The following is a 13,974-nucleotide window of genomic DNA, read 5'->3' on the forward strand; positions in this document are numbered from 1 at the left end:
GACTAGGAACGATGAGGTTGCGGGTTCGGTCCCTGCCCTTGCTCAGTGGGTTAAGGATCTGGCGTTGCCGTGAGCTGTGGTGTAGGTTGCAGACTCGGCTCGGGTCCTGCGTTGCTGTGGCTCTGGCGTAGGCTGGTGGCTATGGCTCTGATTAGACCCCTAGCCTGGGAACCTCCATATGCCGCAGGAGCGGCCCAAGAAATAGAAAAAAAACAAAAACAAAAAAACCCCAAAAAATACTAGGAGTTCCCGTCGTGGCGCATGGTTCCGACTAGGAACCATGAGGTTGCGGGTTCGATCCCTGCCCTTGCTCAGTGGGTTAACGATCCAGCGTTGCTGTGAGCTGTGGTGTAGGTTACAGACGCGGCTCGGATCCCGCGTTGCTGTGGCTTTGGCGTAGGCAAAGCTCCGACTGGACCCCTAGCCTGGGAACCTCCATATGCCACGGGCGCGGCCCAAGAAATAGCAAAAAAGACAAAAAAAAAAAAAAAAAAAGGTACTAGAGTTTCTATCATGGCTCAGCAGAAACAAATCTGACTAGGATCCATGAGGGCGAAGGTTAGATCCCTGGCCTCAATCAGTGGATTAAGGATCTGGCATTGCAGTGAGCTGTAGTGTAAGTTGCAGACACAGCTTGGATCTAGTGTTGCTGTGGCTGTGGTATAGGCTGGCAGCAGCAGTTCTGATTTGACCCCTAGCCTGGGAACCTCCATATGCTTCAGGTGAGGCCCTAAAAAAGACAAAAATAAATAAACTTCTAAAACAAAAATAGAATACCAAAACCAGTCCTTCACTGCAGGCAGCGATAGCAGTAATCATGGTTCAGGACCGTGGACAGCACCTTGTTCTGCCTGCCAAATCCTGCCTGAGTGATCACCCCTGCTCCCAGCTCCTGGTGAATGCCCTTGGTGAACAACTAGTTCCCAAATCCAATGGGTGCGTTTTAGCTCTTGTATTAGTTGAGCTTTCTAAAGCATTTGCCTTTGTTACCTGCACATGGCATTTTTGTTCAAAGATCATTCCCAATGAAGGAATAAAAAATGTTACCCTAGAATTACCAATAGGCCACACTGCTAAAATGAGGGGATAATTCCTGGTAGCTAAAACATATTATTAATCTTAAAACACTGGAGTTCCCATTGTGGCTCAGGGGTTAACAAATCCAACTAGGAACCATAAGATTGCAAGTTCGATCCCTGGCCTTGCTCAGTGGGTTAAGGATCCCATGTTGCCATAATCTGTGTTGTAGGTCACAGATGCAGCTCAGATCCCACATTGCTGTGGCTCTGGTGTAGGCCGGCAGCTAGAGCTCCGATTAGACCCCTAGCCTGGAAACCTCCATATGCCGCGTGTGAGGGCCTAAAAACTACCAAAAAACAAAAACAAAAACAAAAACAAACACTATATTGACACTGCTCCTTTGCTTTTCAGTGGGCTCTTAGAAGGTGGGAGACAGGTCTCATTCATCTTCGTGTCTAATACATATTATTATTATTATTATCTTTTTTAGGGCTGCACCTGCAGCATATGGAGTTTCCCAGGTAGGGGTTGAATCGGAGCTGTAGCCCGTGGCCTCACGCCACAGCCATAGCAACTTGGGATCCAAGCTGTATCTGCGACCTACACCAAAGCTCATGGCAATGCTGGATCCTTAACCCACTGAGGCCAGGGATGGAACCTGTGTCCTCATGGATACTAGTCAGATTCGTTTCTGCTGAGCCACAGTGAGAACTCCTCCAACACGTTTTACAAAATCTGTCCCAGATCTATTACCACCAGACACCTGATAGCGGAAGACTTCATCCACCACCTGGGTAGGTCTAATGCATTATATTGATATTTGAGTCTACAAGCGCTACTCAGGGCACCGTGAGCTTTGGAATTCCAGAGATTTGCTTTTCCTGGGTCCCATCTTGTCATGTTGGCCCCACTCTGCCACACTTTTCAGTTGTGTATTCCCTTTCCTTTTCCAGCTGCATTCCTGAAGCCTTCTTTCGCCCTCAGGCTCACCCACAATCTCTTCTTTCCGTCCCACTGGATGAAGGGCTCCACCTGTGCAAGTGGGCCTGGCAGTTCCTGCCCTCTCTGTGATTTGGCCCAACTTAGCTCCTCCCTCTGTGTTCCCATAACCTTTCCTCCCATAGTCCCTTAGCTGGCCTGCTGGCTGCTAGGCAATTCTAGGTCCCTCAATCAGAATTGTTTTTGCTCCCCCCGCCCCCACCCTCTGCCTGCTCAGGGAGATTTTAACCATCCTTCAGAGCTTGAGTCAAATTTACCCCTTCCATAAAACCCCTTCTTACATCAGCCTCTGGACCCAAGCTTCTCTGCTTTCTCATTATGTCTCACCATTCTATCATCAATTCTGAATTCCTTCAGGTTCAGGTCCAAATCATGCCTGGACCTACCCACACTCTCAACACCCATCTTGGGCAGCCACTCTACAAGTTTCAGAGGACAAGCCCCTTCCTCTCTTTCAGGCTCAGTTACTCCATCAAGACTGGGCTTAGGAGCCCTGCTCCCCTGGGTTTCTGCGCGCATTAATCAAGGGTAGGTAAGGAAAGCGCTCTAGAGCTCCTCACTGATAGGGTGGGGACTCGCGTGGCCCCTTCACAACGCAGGTCCGTGAGAACGCGCCTGGGGCGGGGCCACGCGGGGGCTCCTGGGAGTTGCAGTCCGTGGGAGAGGAATTCGCAGTCTCCGCAGGCCCCGAGCGGAGGCTTGCGGACAATCCTGGGAAGGTGGCGGGGGCCTACAGGGCGCGAGGCGCTGGGCCCTGGGCCCGCCCCAGGCGGGGATGGGACCGAGCGCGGGCAACCGGACTGGCCCTGCCGCTGCTGCTGGCGCTTCTGCTAGCGCTGGCGGGCGGCGGGGACGCGTTCTACCTCGAGGTCCGCGAGCTGGAGGAGAAGTGCTTCATCCAGGAGATCCCCGATGGCACGGTGGTCATAGGTGCGCGCGTGCGCGCGGCTGGTCCCAGCCTTGCCCTCCCCGCGCCCAGAGTCCTGAGAGGGGTTGGGGGATGAGGACTTGCGGATCAGCTCAGGCCCACACCTCTCCTCCACTGCCAGGGGCTGGGCACGGGTGGAAAATGGGTGGACAGCAGTGTGACCAAAGCATCCTTTGCATTGCCTGTACCGCGGTTGGGGCGCTGAGGAGGCAAGTCTGATGCAGACCTGATAACAGCAGAAAATTGGGTCTGGAAAGGGGAGAAGAGAGGCGGAGGGCATGGTCAGGCCCCGCAATCAGACGCCCACGCCCACGCCTTCCTGTTCCTTCCCTGACCCCCCTTACTCCTAGAGGTCCTGGGCGGGCTCTTGGTTGTGGGTGTGGCTGGGGATGCATCCAGGCTGCCTCTCCATTAGGTAACTACAAGACTGAGCTATACGACCCCGCTGTGGAAAAGTACCAGCCTTCCCCGCAGTGGATCAATTTGTTCGTGTTTGTGAAGGACCCTGAGAACAAGGTGAGGCAGGCCTTGACTCCCTGCAGCACCCCTTCCAGACCTCCCTAGTCCTCCATTTCTCTCTGGAGGACTAAAGGAGGGCTCAAGGAAGGCCATGTGAACCGTAGTGTTGTGTTTTGATAGTGCTGGGATCTGAGCTTTTTGAGCCCAAACTGGTGCCATTTCTTTTCCACCCTCCTCGCTGGTCTGGCCTATGGGGGTCAGGACCTGGGATATCCCCAGAATTCCTCTAGGTGTCTAATCAGCTTCTCTGTGCTCACTGGAGGCTGCTTCCTCTAGAACCTGCTGTCCCGTCAGTACGGCCCTCGGGGCAGCTTCACCTTCACCTCCCAGTCTCCTGGAGAGCACCAGATCTGCCTTCACCTTGAGTCCATCCGGTTCGCCCTCTTCTATGATGGCAAGCTGGTGAGTATGGCAGGGGAATGTCACCAACCCTGAAGCTCAGCGTCTCAGTCCCTAGGGTAAGAAGGATGCAGGATGGGCTTTCCATGAAGTAAACATACAGAGGATAGCTCCTGAAGAATGAGGGGGGACCCAGGAGGGAGTCCTCTCGGCTCCCTGCCAGCCCTAGGATAAAGACCAAGCTTGCTAATGTGAAATTCAGAGCTGTTCAGCAGCTGAATGCTCCTAGTTTCTTCATTGCCACCTCCCACCATTACAGGACTGATCAGAGCTGCCTGTCTTAAACACTGAGTCATACCTCTGTTTCTCTGCACATGTTGTTCTGTCCCTTCTGTCTTTTGGCTATAGAGCTCCATGCATGCAGTTCTTTAATCTGGTGTTTTGGCACTCAGAACAGGGCTAGTCCCTGCATCAATAAGTGTGAGGAGCTGAACTCTGTTCACTGTTAGACCCAGAATGGGGTGTGGAAGCTGGGTTTCTGGCAGGTGAGTGGAGCTGAGCTTCCTGACCCCCTCCCTTGGCTCCAGGCCATTCACTTGGACATGCAGTTGGGTGAGCGCACCAACGATTATACGGAACTTGTGGCCAACGACAAGCTGAGTCTGCTGCATCTGCGCATACAGCAGCTGGTGGAACAGGTGGAGAAGATCCAGAAGGAGCAGGAGTACCAGAGGGTGAGGGGCTGGGCTGGCCCAGCTGGGACAGGGGATGTGTAACCTTCCAGGGAGTGACTCTTCCAGCTCTTCCCCTGGGGGCAGGGGGTCAGTTCAGTTCTAGCCAGGCACCTTTTCTGTTCTCCCCTCCCACAGTGGCGAGAGGAGCGCTTCCGGCAGACAAGCGAGAGTACCAACCAGCGGGTGCTGTGGTGGTCCATTCTGCAAACCTTCATCCTTGTGGCCACTGGCATCTGGCAGATGCTGCACCTCAAGAGCTTCTTTAAAGCCAAGAAGCTGGTTTAGATGGACTCCAGAGATCAGAGGCCTAGCCCCCACCCACTCCCCCTTCTGCTGGCAAAGGGAAGTAGCCTGGCCTGGCCTGCTCCTGGCTTCTCCCACCCCTCCCAACCCCACAGGGCTTCCTTGCTACTGGCAGGGGGAGAGAGGACCTCTTTAAACTGGTTTCTCAGCAAAGACTTGGGAGAGGATGGGTTTCCAGCTGGAAACACATGGGTGGGAGGGGCTGTAGTTTCTTTTGTGGCTCAGTGTTGCTGAGCAGAAGGGAGTGAGTGTTCCCCCAACCCCCATGTTAAATAGAGTGGGTGACTTATCCCAAGAGTGAATATAAATTATAACTGTCAAACTTTCTGACCTAAACATTTATTGCCTCCTACTCTGCAATTCATTCTGCGTGTCCAATCAGATGTTAACATTTCAGGTCCTGCATGCATTGGATGGGGTGAAAGGTGCTTTTACCCCGGAAGCCTTAGCAACATGTGGAAGCTTTTCCAGAAAAGTCCACTTAGGACCTATCTTCTGGGTAACCTGAGTGCTGATGGTGATCCTCTGCCTCCCTGTCTCTCTGGGCTCTGGTCAGGCTCATGCACTCCCTTTCGAATCACCTGGACTTCTGGGTTCTTCAAGGAGTCTGATGGGCACTTCTGTCTTCCTGCTATTTTTCAGTTGACCTATGTCTGTTTCTAGGATGCCATTGGCTGATCTTTTCAGGAGATCCCCAAGTCACTGTTCCCATTATATTCTGCATCTCCTATAACTTAGTCTTCACAGGTGGACACAAGAGGAGATGCCCCCATTGCTTCTGCCTGATCTAGTTCACATTCTACCAAGCCCTGTGTTGGCTGCTCTGTTGGAACTTCTCTCATGTGAATTTGACATTTTCTGCTATAAAGAAATTCACTAGTTGGCCCCATCAATAAAATCAAAGTCCAATCATCAAGGCCATGGATATCAATAAGGGAGATTCCCCAGGCAGAGGGGCAGGTGTGACAACCCTGGCCTCTTAGCCCCTGAGATAGACTCACCTTCCCCTAGGATACTCCTGAGGGATGACTGCAAGCCTCAGGGGTGCTGCTCACTTGTGTGTCTGGCCCCAGTTGGCCTCTGAAAGTATGAATAAGAATTAAGTTAAGGCTGGGGGCAGGGACCATTGGAGAGGAACTCCTGACCAGGGAATGTGACCTTAGGGTCATTTCCCTCATCTAAAGCTAGGGGTGGGGTTGGGGAGGGTGCTCTGCTCTCAGCTGCAAGGGAAGTAGAATGACCCAGATGGGTACATTCTTGCCCACGGAACCTGTGGTCTGACACCAAATTAGGAGGGACCTTGAGCATGCATAAGAATGATGCATGCTTCTGAGAAGAAAGCCTGGGCTAAGGGCAACATGTCAGGAATCCTGGCCTAATCCAGATGGCTGTAGATGGCTGCATTTCATAACTGGGACTCAGGATAGGAGTTAGCTGGGGGAAGAATGGTCTAGGTAGTGGGAATAGCACATACAGAAGCTCTCAGGCAAAAAAAGGACATGGTTATTGGGAGAAGCCAAAAGAAGGCCAAACTATATCAAAATCCCAACTCCAGAGAGGCTATCTGCAGCCTGCTTTCCAAATTATGATTTCCTATCTAGGACCTGCCTCTTCCCCAGTGATTAACCCCAGAAGGACCACCCTATTTATTTATTTATTTGTTGTTTGTTTGTTTGTTTTAGGATCGCACCCTCGGCATATGGAGGTTCTCAAGCCAGGGGGTCCAGTCAGAGCTGTAGCCACCGGCCTACACCACAGCCACAGCAACTCAGGATCCAAGCCAAGTCTGTGACCTACATCACAGCTCATGGCAATGCTGGATCCTTAACCCATTGAGAAAGGCCAGGGATCGATCCCGAATCCTCATGGATGCTAATTGGGTTTGTTAACCACTGAGCCATGACAGAATTCCAGGACCACCCTTTTTAGAGGGATCCTGTCTTCTGCTCACAGCTGTGAGACTTTATCCTGATGATTCAATAGGGAAACAAGTCACAAAAGAGCAATAGTGAGTACATGGGAGAGCTGCACACACACAGTAGAAGGGGGTTCCTTTGTGTCAACCTCCCCATCCATTTCCAAATGGAACCTTCAGTCACTCTGTGGAGGAAGGGACACGTGTCCCCGATTTAGAGAACAGAGCCAGCTAGTAAGGGACAGGCTATTCTAAAACCTGGCCAATTCGACTCAATTCTTTTTTTTTTTTTTTTTTTTTTTTTTTTTTTTTTTTGTCTTTTTGGGGCCACACCCATGGCATATGGAGATTCCCAGGCTAGGGGTCGAATCAGAGCTGTAGCCGCTGGCCTACGCCACAGCCATTGCAACACAGGATCCGAGCTGTCTCTGCGACCTACACCACAGCTCACAGCAACACGAGATCCTTAACCCACCGAGTGAAGCCAGGGGTCGAACCCGCAACCTCATGGTTCCTAGTAGGATTCATTTCTGCTGTGCCACAACAGGAACTCCTCAACTCAATTCTTGGTGTTCTTTTCTCTATCCAAGCTACTTTTCTCCAGGTAGAGAAAAGACCTCATACAAAGAGGTAAGACTTACTGTCTCTGTTTTGAAAGAGCTGGCTGTTTGAATAAGTATATTAGTTTCTGTGGCTGCCATAACAAATTATCACAAACTTGGTAAATTAAAACAATAGAAATTTATTCTCTCACAGTTCTGGAGGCCAGAAGTACAAATTCAGGGTGTCCTTCCAAAGGCTCTTAAAGAGAATCCTTCTTCCTCTTCCAGCTGGTGGCTCCAGGAATCCTTTGGTTTTCATCTGTAAGGCTCCAATCTTTGCCTCCACTTTCTCCTCTTGTGTCTGTCTCCTCTTCTATGTTTTATAAGGACACTTGTCATTTGGATTTAGAACTCACCTAGGTAATCCAGGATGATCTCATCCCAAGGTCCTTAAATAAATTATATTGGCAAAGACCTTTTTTCCAAATAAGTTCATATTCACAGGGTACAGAAGTAAGGACATAGGTATGGCTTCTGTGGAGCCATAATCCAACCCACATCAGAAAGCAACAAGTGTACACATGGTAAGGTCCTCAGTGATCTAACAAATAGGGTGCTAGGAGCTCTCAGAATTCAGGATGGGGCGAGACATGAATGGATGGATGGATAGATGGGAAAGGGGATGTCAAGGAAGTCTTTACAAAGGAAATATTGAGTACTTGAGTATTTAAGACAAGGAGTACTTGAGTAGACCACTAAAAGATGGAAAGGGTTGAATATGAAGAATGGGGAAAAGTTCCAGTTTGGGGAGATGGAGCCTATGAAGATGCAAATGCAAATTTGCAAAGGATTTCTTTTCTTTTTCTTCTTTTGGCTGCACCTGTGGCATGTGGAAGTTCCTGGGCCAAGAGATTGAACGCATGCCACAGCAGTGACCCGAGCCACAGCAGTGACAACACCAGATCCTTAACCCCCTGAGCCATTAGAGAACTCCCCAAAGGATTTCAATATAATTCAACATATAATCCAATAGCTATGAGTTATATAACACTGTAAGACATAGACTTTGAAAAAGAGAGGAATCAAGAAAATAAGTATAGCATGAGTAGGATGAAGACAGGAGGGAAGTTAGATCAAACAATGGATGGGGAGTTTCCATCATGGCTCAGCGGAAACTAATCAAACTAGCATCCATGAGGATGCAGGTTCAATCCCTGGCCTCGCTCAGTGGGTTAAGGATCCAGCGTTGCTGTGAGCTATGGTATAGGTCATAGTAGACACAGCTCAGATCTGACATTTCTGTGGCTGTGGTGTAGGCCAGAGGCTACAGCTCTGATTTGACCCGCTGCCTAGGAACCTCCATATGCCTTGGGTGCAGCCCTAAATGATTTAGAAAAAAAATTTAAAAAAAGGAAGGATGGAAGTGAATACATACTTACTACACGTTGAACAATCAGAAGTAGGCTGTTAACAGAGGCTGCAGACTGGTGACCTGCAAATGTGTTGTTTGTCCTTCACAGTGTTAATCTTTTTTCAGATTAGTTGACAACAGTAACTGCCATGGTTGGGATATATTTGGGACATACTGCATAGGCAAACTGGTTGGATGAAAGAGCTTGGAGCTGTTTTGCAACAGTTGACCTAAATGTGAGAAAATGATGGTTGTGCATATCTAGGAGGTGTGATAAAAATTATGAGGAAGGAATGGGCCTCTCTCCCTGGGGAACACTGCCTTAGACAGTCACTCACAGATGGGAGAGCATTTATGGAAGTCCAGGTTTCCAGAAGAGAATTCCAACACATGGTTGGAGCAGAAAAATACACATTTGGACACACTGGACAGGCTAAGGAACAGGTTGACTTTACCTGCATCACCTGCCCTCCCCCCCCGCCCCAAACTGGCACAGTTCAGTGTCAATAAATCATTTTCTGGCGTTCCCGTCGTGGCTCAGTGGTTAACGAATCCGACTAGGAACTATGAGGTTGTAGGTTCAATCCCTGGCCTTGCTCAGTGGGTTAAGGATCCGGCATTGCTGTGAGCTGTGGTGTAGGTCGCAGATGCGGCTCAGATCCATTGTTGCTGTGGCTCTGGTGTAGGCCGGCGGCTACAGCTCCGATTAGACCCCTAGCCTGGGAATCTCCATATGCCATCGGTGTGGCCCTAGAAAAGACAAAAAAAAAAAAAAAGAAAGAAATGATTTTCTATTCTTTTTTCTTTCTTTTTTTCTTTTTTTTTTTTTTTTTTGCTTTTTATGGCTGCACCTTCAGCATATGAAAGTTCCCAGGCTAGGGGTCAAATTGGAGCTAGAGCTGCCAGCTACACCACAGCCACGGCAATGCCACATCTGAGCCACATCTGTGCCCTGTGCTGCAGCTCACGGCAGCAACGCTGGATTCTTAACCCACTGAGCAAGGTCAGGGATCGAACCGCATCCTTATGGATACTAGGCAGATTCTTAATTTGCTGAGCCACAATTGGAACTCCAAGAAAAAATTTTCTTGACTAGTGATTTCTCCGCAAGGTAAACTGAGAGTGTGTGAGTGAGCATCCAACTTCCCCAGCAGTGCAGGATCCTGCCAAAGAAGCCACTTCTCTTTTGCTCCATCCAGGGTACTGAATAGTGTGCTGTATTACCGAGGGGTCGGAAGAGGCTGGGAGAGAGCAGATAAGACTCTCAGAGGACATTAAAGGGATGTGTCACAAACTCCATTAAGAAGCCTGTCCACAAACCGCCGGGGACACTTTACCTTTAAATCTCCCCATATGGCCCAAGGGCACCACCAGGGTGGCTAGTTCCATAACTCCACCCTGTGGCTAGCTCCCTGTGTGCACTTCTGAGAGCAGTGAGCAAGCTCTGGTAGACAGTAGCGAGCATGTGTAGAAAGCTGGCCTAAATTGGCTGGCCAGAGAGAGACCACAAATTTGAGCTTTAGCTTTACCCCTTGAAAAGCAAGAGTCTGTCAGCCTCTGGTCTGGTGCATTGCAGGATGGAGAGAAGGCATACAAACTTAAGAATTCTGCCACAAGAGGGAGCAAGAAATGTAGACCAGGCATATTCATAGACAGTCTGAGGAAACCGCACTATTCATAGCAGGGCTGATGGAAAGTTATTTCTCTTCCAAAGTCAATGAGTAAAGGCTGGAGGAGGTGACTGCTACTTAACATGTGAAGACAAGATCAAAAGACTACAAGGAACATGAGGAGTTCCCGTTGTGGTGCAGCAAAGGATCCAACTAGGAATCCCTGGGATGCAAGGATGGTTCAACATGTATGCAAACCAATAAATGTCATACACCACATTAATAAAGTGAAAGATAAAAATAAGGGATTCTGGGAGTTCTCGTCATGGCGCAGTGGAAACGAATCCGACTAGGAACTATGAGGTGGTAGGTTTGATCCCTGGCCTCGCTCAGTGGGGATCGAAGGATCCAGTGTTGCCCTGAGCAGTGGTGTAGGTTGCAAACACAGCTTGGATCTGGTGTTGCTGTGGCTCTGGTGTAGGCTGGCGGCAACAGCTCCGATTTGACCCCTAGCCCGGGAACCTCCATATGCCATGGGTGCAGCCCTAAAAAGCAAAAAATAAATAAATAAATAAACAAATAAAAAATTGGGGGATTCTGGAGCTCTTGCTGTGGCACAACGGGAGCAGCAGCATCTTGAGAGTGCTGGGAAGTGGGTTCAATCCCTGGCCTGGCACAGTGGGTTAAGGATCTGGCATTGCCACACCTGCAGCTTAGTTTGTGGCTATGGCTCAGATCTGACCCCTGGCCTGGGAACTCCATATGCCATGGGGTGGCCAAAACAATCAGGAGTTTCTTTGTGACATGGTAGGTTAAGGACCCAGCATTGCCACTGCAGTGGCTTGGGTCATTGTTGCTGCATGGGTTCAATCCCTGGCCCAGGAACTTCCACATATCATGGGCGTGGCCAAAAAAATCACATGATTACCCCAACAGGTACAGAAAAAACATCTGACAAAATACAACATTCTTTTTGTTTGTTTGTTTGTTTGTTTGTTTTTGGTCTTTTTAGGGCTGCACTCACGGTATATGGAGGTTCCTAGGCTAGGGGTTGAATAGGAGCTGCAGCCACTGCCTACACCACAGCCACGGCAAGGTGGGATCCGAGCCAAGTCTTTGACCTACACCACTGCTCATGGCAACACTGGATCCTTAACCCACTGAGCAAGGCCAGGATACAAGTCAGATTCGTTTCCACTGAGCCATGGCAGGAACTCCATAACATTCTTTAATGATAAAAACTCTCAAGAAATTGGGTGTAGAAGGAACATATCTCAATGCAATAAAGGCCATATAGGATAGCCCATGGCTGAAATCACAGTTAGTGGTCAAAGGTGGAAAGCATTTTCCCTAAGATGAGGAATAAGACAAGGGTGCCCCCCTCACTACTCCTATTCAAGATAGTACTAGAAGTCTTAGCCAGAGAATTTAGCCAAGAAAAAGAAATAATAAGCATTTGAATTGAAAAGGAAGAAGTAAAATTGTCTTTCCGGATGATATGATCTTATATATAGAAAATGCTAAAAGTTCCATACACACATACCAAAAAACACCCTGTTAGAATTAATCAATGATTTCAGTACAGTGCAGGATACAAAATCCACATACAGAAATGAGTTGCTTTTTTTTTTTATTTTTATTTTAGGGCTGCACCTGAGGCATATGGAGGTTCCCAGGCTAGGGGTTGAATCAGGGCTGCAGCCGCCAGCCTACACCACAGCCACAGCAACCCGGGATCTGAGCCAAGTCTGCGACCTACACCACAGCTCATGGCAACACTGGATCTTTAACTTACTGAGCGAGGCGAGGGACTGAGCCCATATTCTCATGGATACTAGTCAGGATTATTAACTGCTGAGCCAGGAGGGCAACTCCCAGTTGCATTTTTATTTTTTTAATTTATTTTTTATTTTTGTCTTTTTGCCTTTTCTAGGGCCGCACCCACGGCATATGGAGGTTCCCAGGCTACGGGTCTAATCGGAGCTGTAGCCGCCTGCCTACTCCAGAGCCACAGCAATGCAGGATCTGAGCTGAGTCTGCAGCCTGCACCACAGCTCATAGCAACACCAGATCCTTAACCCACTGAGCAAGGCCAGGGATCGAAACCACAACCTCATGGTTCCTAGTCAGATTCATTAACCACTGAGCTACGACAGGAACTCTCCAGTTGCATTTTTATATCCTAACAATTAGATATCTAAAAAAGCAACAAAGAAAATAATACCATTCAAAATAAAAAATAAAATACTTAGGAATAAATTTAACCAGGGAGGTAAAATATCTACTACACTGAGAACTATAAGACTCTGATGAAAGAAACTGAAAACACAAATAAATAGAAAAATGTCCTAAGTTCATGGATCATAAAAATTAATCATGTTAAAATTTCCATACTGGAGTTCCCATCGTGGCTCAGTGGTTAATGAATCTGACTAGGAACCATGAGGTTGTGGTTTCGATCCCTGGCCTTGCTCAGTGGGTTAAGGATCTGGCGTTGCCATGAGCTGTGGTGCAGGCTGCAGACTCAGCTCGGATCCTGCATTGCTGTGGCTCTGGAGTAGGCCGGTGGCTACAGCTCCAATTCGACCCCTAGCCTGGGAACCTCTGTATGCCGCAGGAAGCAGCCCCAGAAAAAGGCAAAAAAAGACAATAAGTAAATAAATAAATAAAATAAAATAACATTTCCATACTGCTCAAAGCCATCTCTAGAGTCAATGCAATGTCTATCAAAATTCCAATGACATTTGTCATGTAACTGGAAAAAAAAATCCTGAAATTTGTATGGAATCACAAAAGACCCTGAATAATCAAAGTAATTCTGAGAAAGAACAAAGCTAGAGGCACAACACTTCCTAATTTATTTTATTTTATTTTTTGCTTTTCAGGTCCACACCCATGGCTCCCAGGCAAGGGGTAGAATTGGAGCTACTGCTGCCAGCCTATGCCATAGCAACAGCAATGTCTGCAACCTACACCACAGCTCACGGCAATGCTGGATCCCTGACCCATTGAGTGAGGTCAGGGACTGAACCCACATCCTCATGGATACTAGTTGGATTCATTTCTGCTATGCCACAACCGGAACTCCACACTTCCTAATTTTAAACCATACTACAAAGCTAAAGTAGGCAAAACAGTATGGCACTGACATAGACCAACAAAACATAACCAAGACCTCAGAAATAAACCCTCTCATACAGTCAACTAATATTTGACAAGACAGCCAAGAATACTCAATGGAAAAAGGATAGCCATTTCAATAAATAGTGATGGAAAAACTGGACAATCACAAACCGAAGAATGAAATTGCAACCCTACCTTACACAGCTCACAAAAATTAACTTGAAATGGATTAAAGATCTAAACATAAGGACTTCCTGTTGTGGCTCAGCAGAAACGAATCCAACTAGTATCTGTGAGGATGTGGGCTCAATCCCTGGCCTCGCTCAGTGGGTTAAGGATCCCACCCTGCCATAAGCTGCAGGGTAGGTTGCAGATGCAGCTTGTATCCAGTGTTGCCTAGGCTGGCAGCTAAAGCTCCAATTTGACCCCTAGCCTGGAAACTTCCATATGTCACAGGTATGGCCATTAAAAAAAAAAAAAAAAAAAAGGTTAAAGCTGAATTTGATTAGGCCTCTAGAATTCATTTCTCTT

General features: G+C 48.2%; 1 protein-coding gene across 1 annotated transcript; it reads left to right on the plus strand.

Annotated features, from left to right (window-relative positions):
- The first annotated feature begins 817 nt into the window (after nucleotides 1–817).
- On the plus strand, nucleotides 818–5,180 carry LOC100524609 (transmembrane emp24 domain-containing protein 9). Its single transcript, XM_013987532.3, has 7 exons — nucleotides 818–908; nucleotides 1,974–2,056; nucleotides 2,586–2,949; nucleotides 3,363–3,463; nucleotides 3,743–3,868; nucleotides 4,393–4,539; nucleotides 4,675–5,180. Exons 1-7 carry the CDS (start codon nucleotides 818–820, stop codon nucleotides 4,822–4,824), a joined length of 1,062 nt encoding a protein of 353 aa, XP_013842986.1. The 3' UTR covers nucleotides 4,825–5,180.
- Nucleotides 5,181–13,974: the final 8,794 nt, after the last annotated feature.

Source organism: Sus scrofa, chromosome 2 (genome assembly GCF_054392235.1).
Source record: "Sus scrofa isolate SSC_HxYL_T2T_F1_AM1 chromosome 2, Sscrofa_HxYL_maternal_Yorkshire_Landrace_v2.0, whole genome shotgun sequence".
Taxonomy (NCBI): Eukaryota; Metazoa; Chordata; class Mammalia; order Artiodactyla; family Suidae; genus Sus; species Sus scrofa.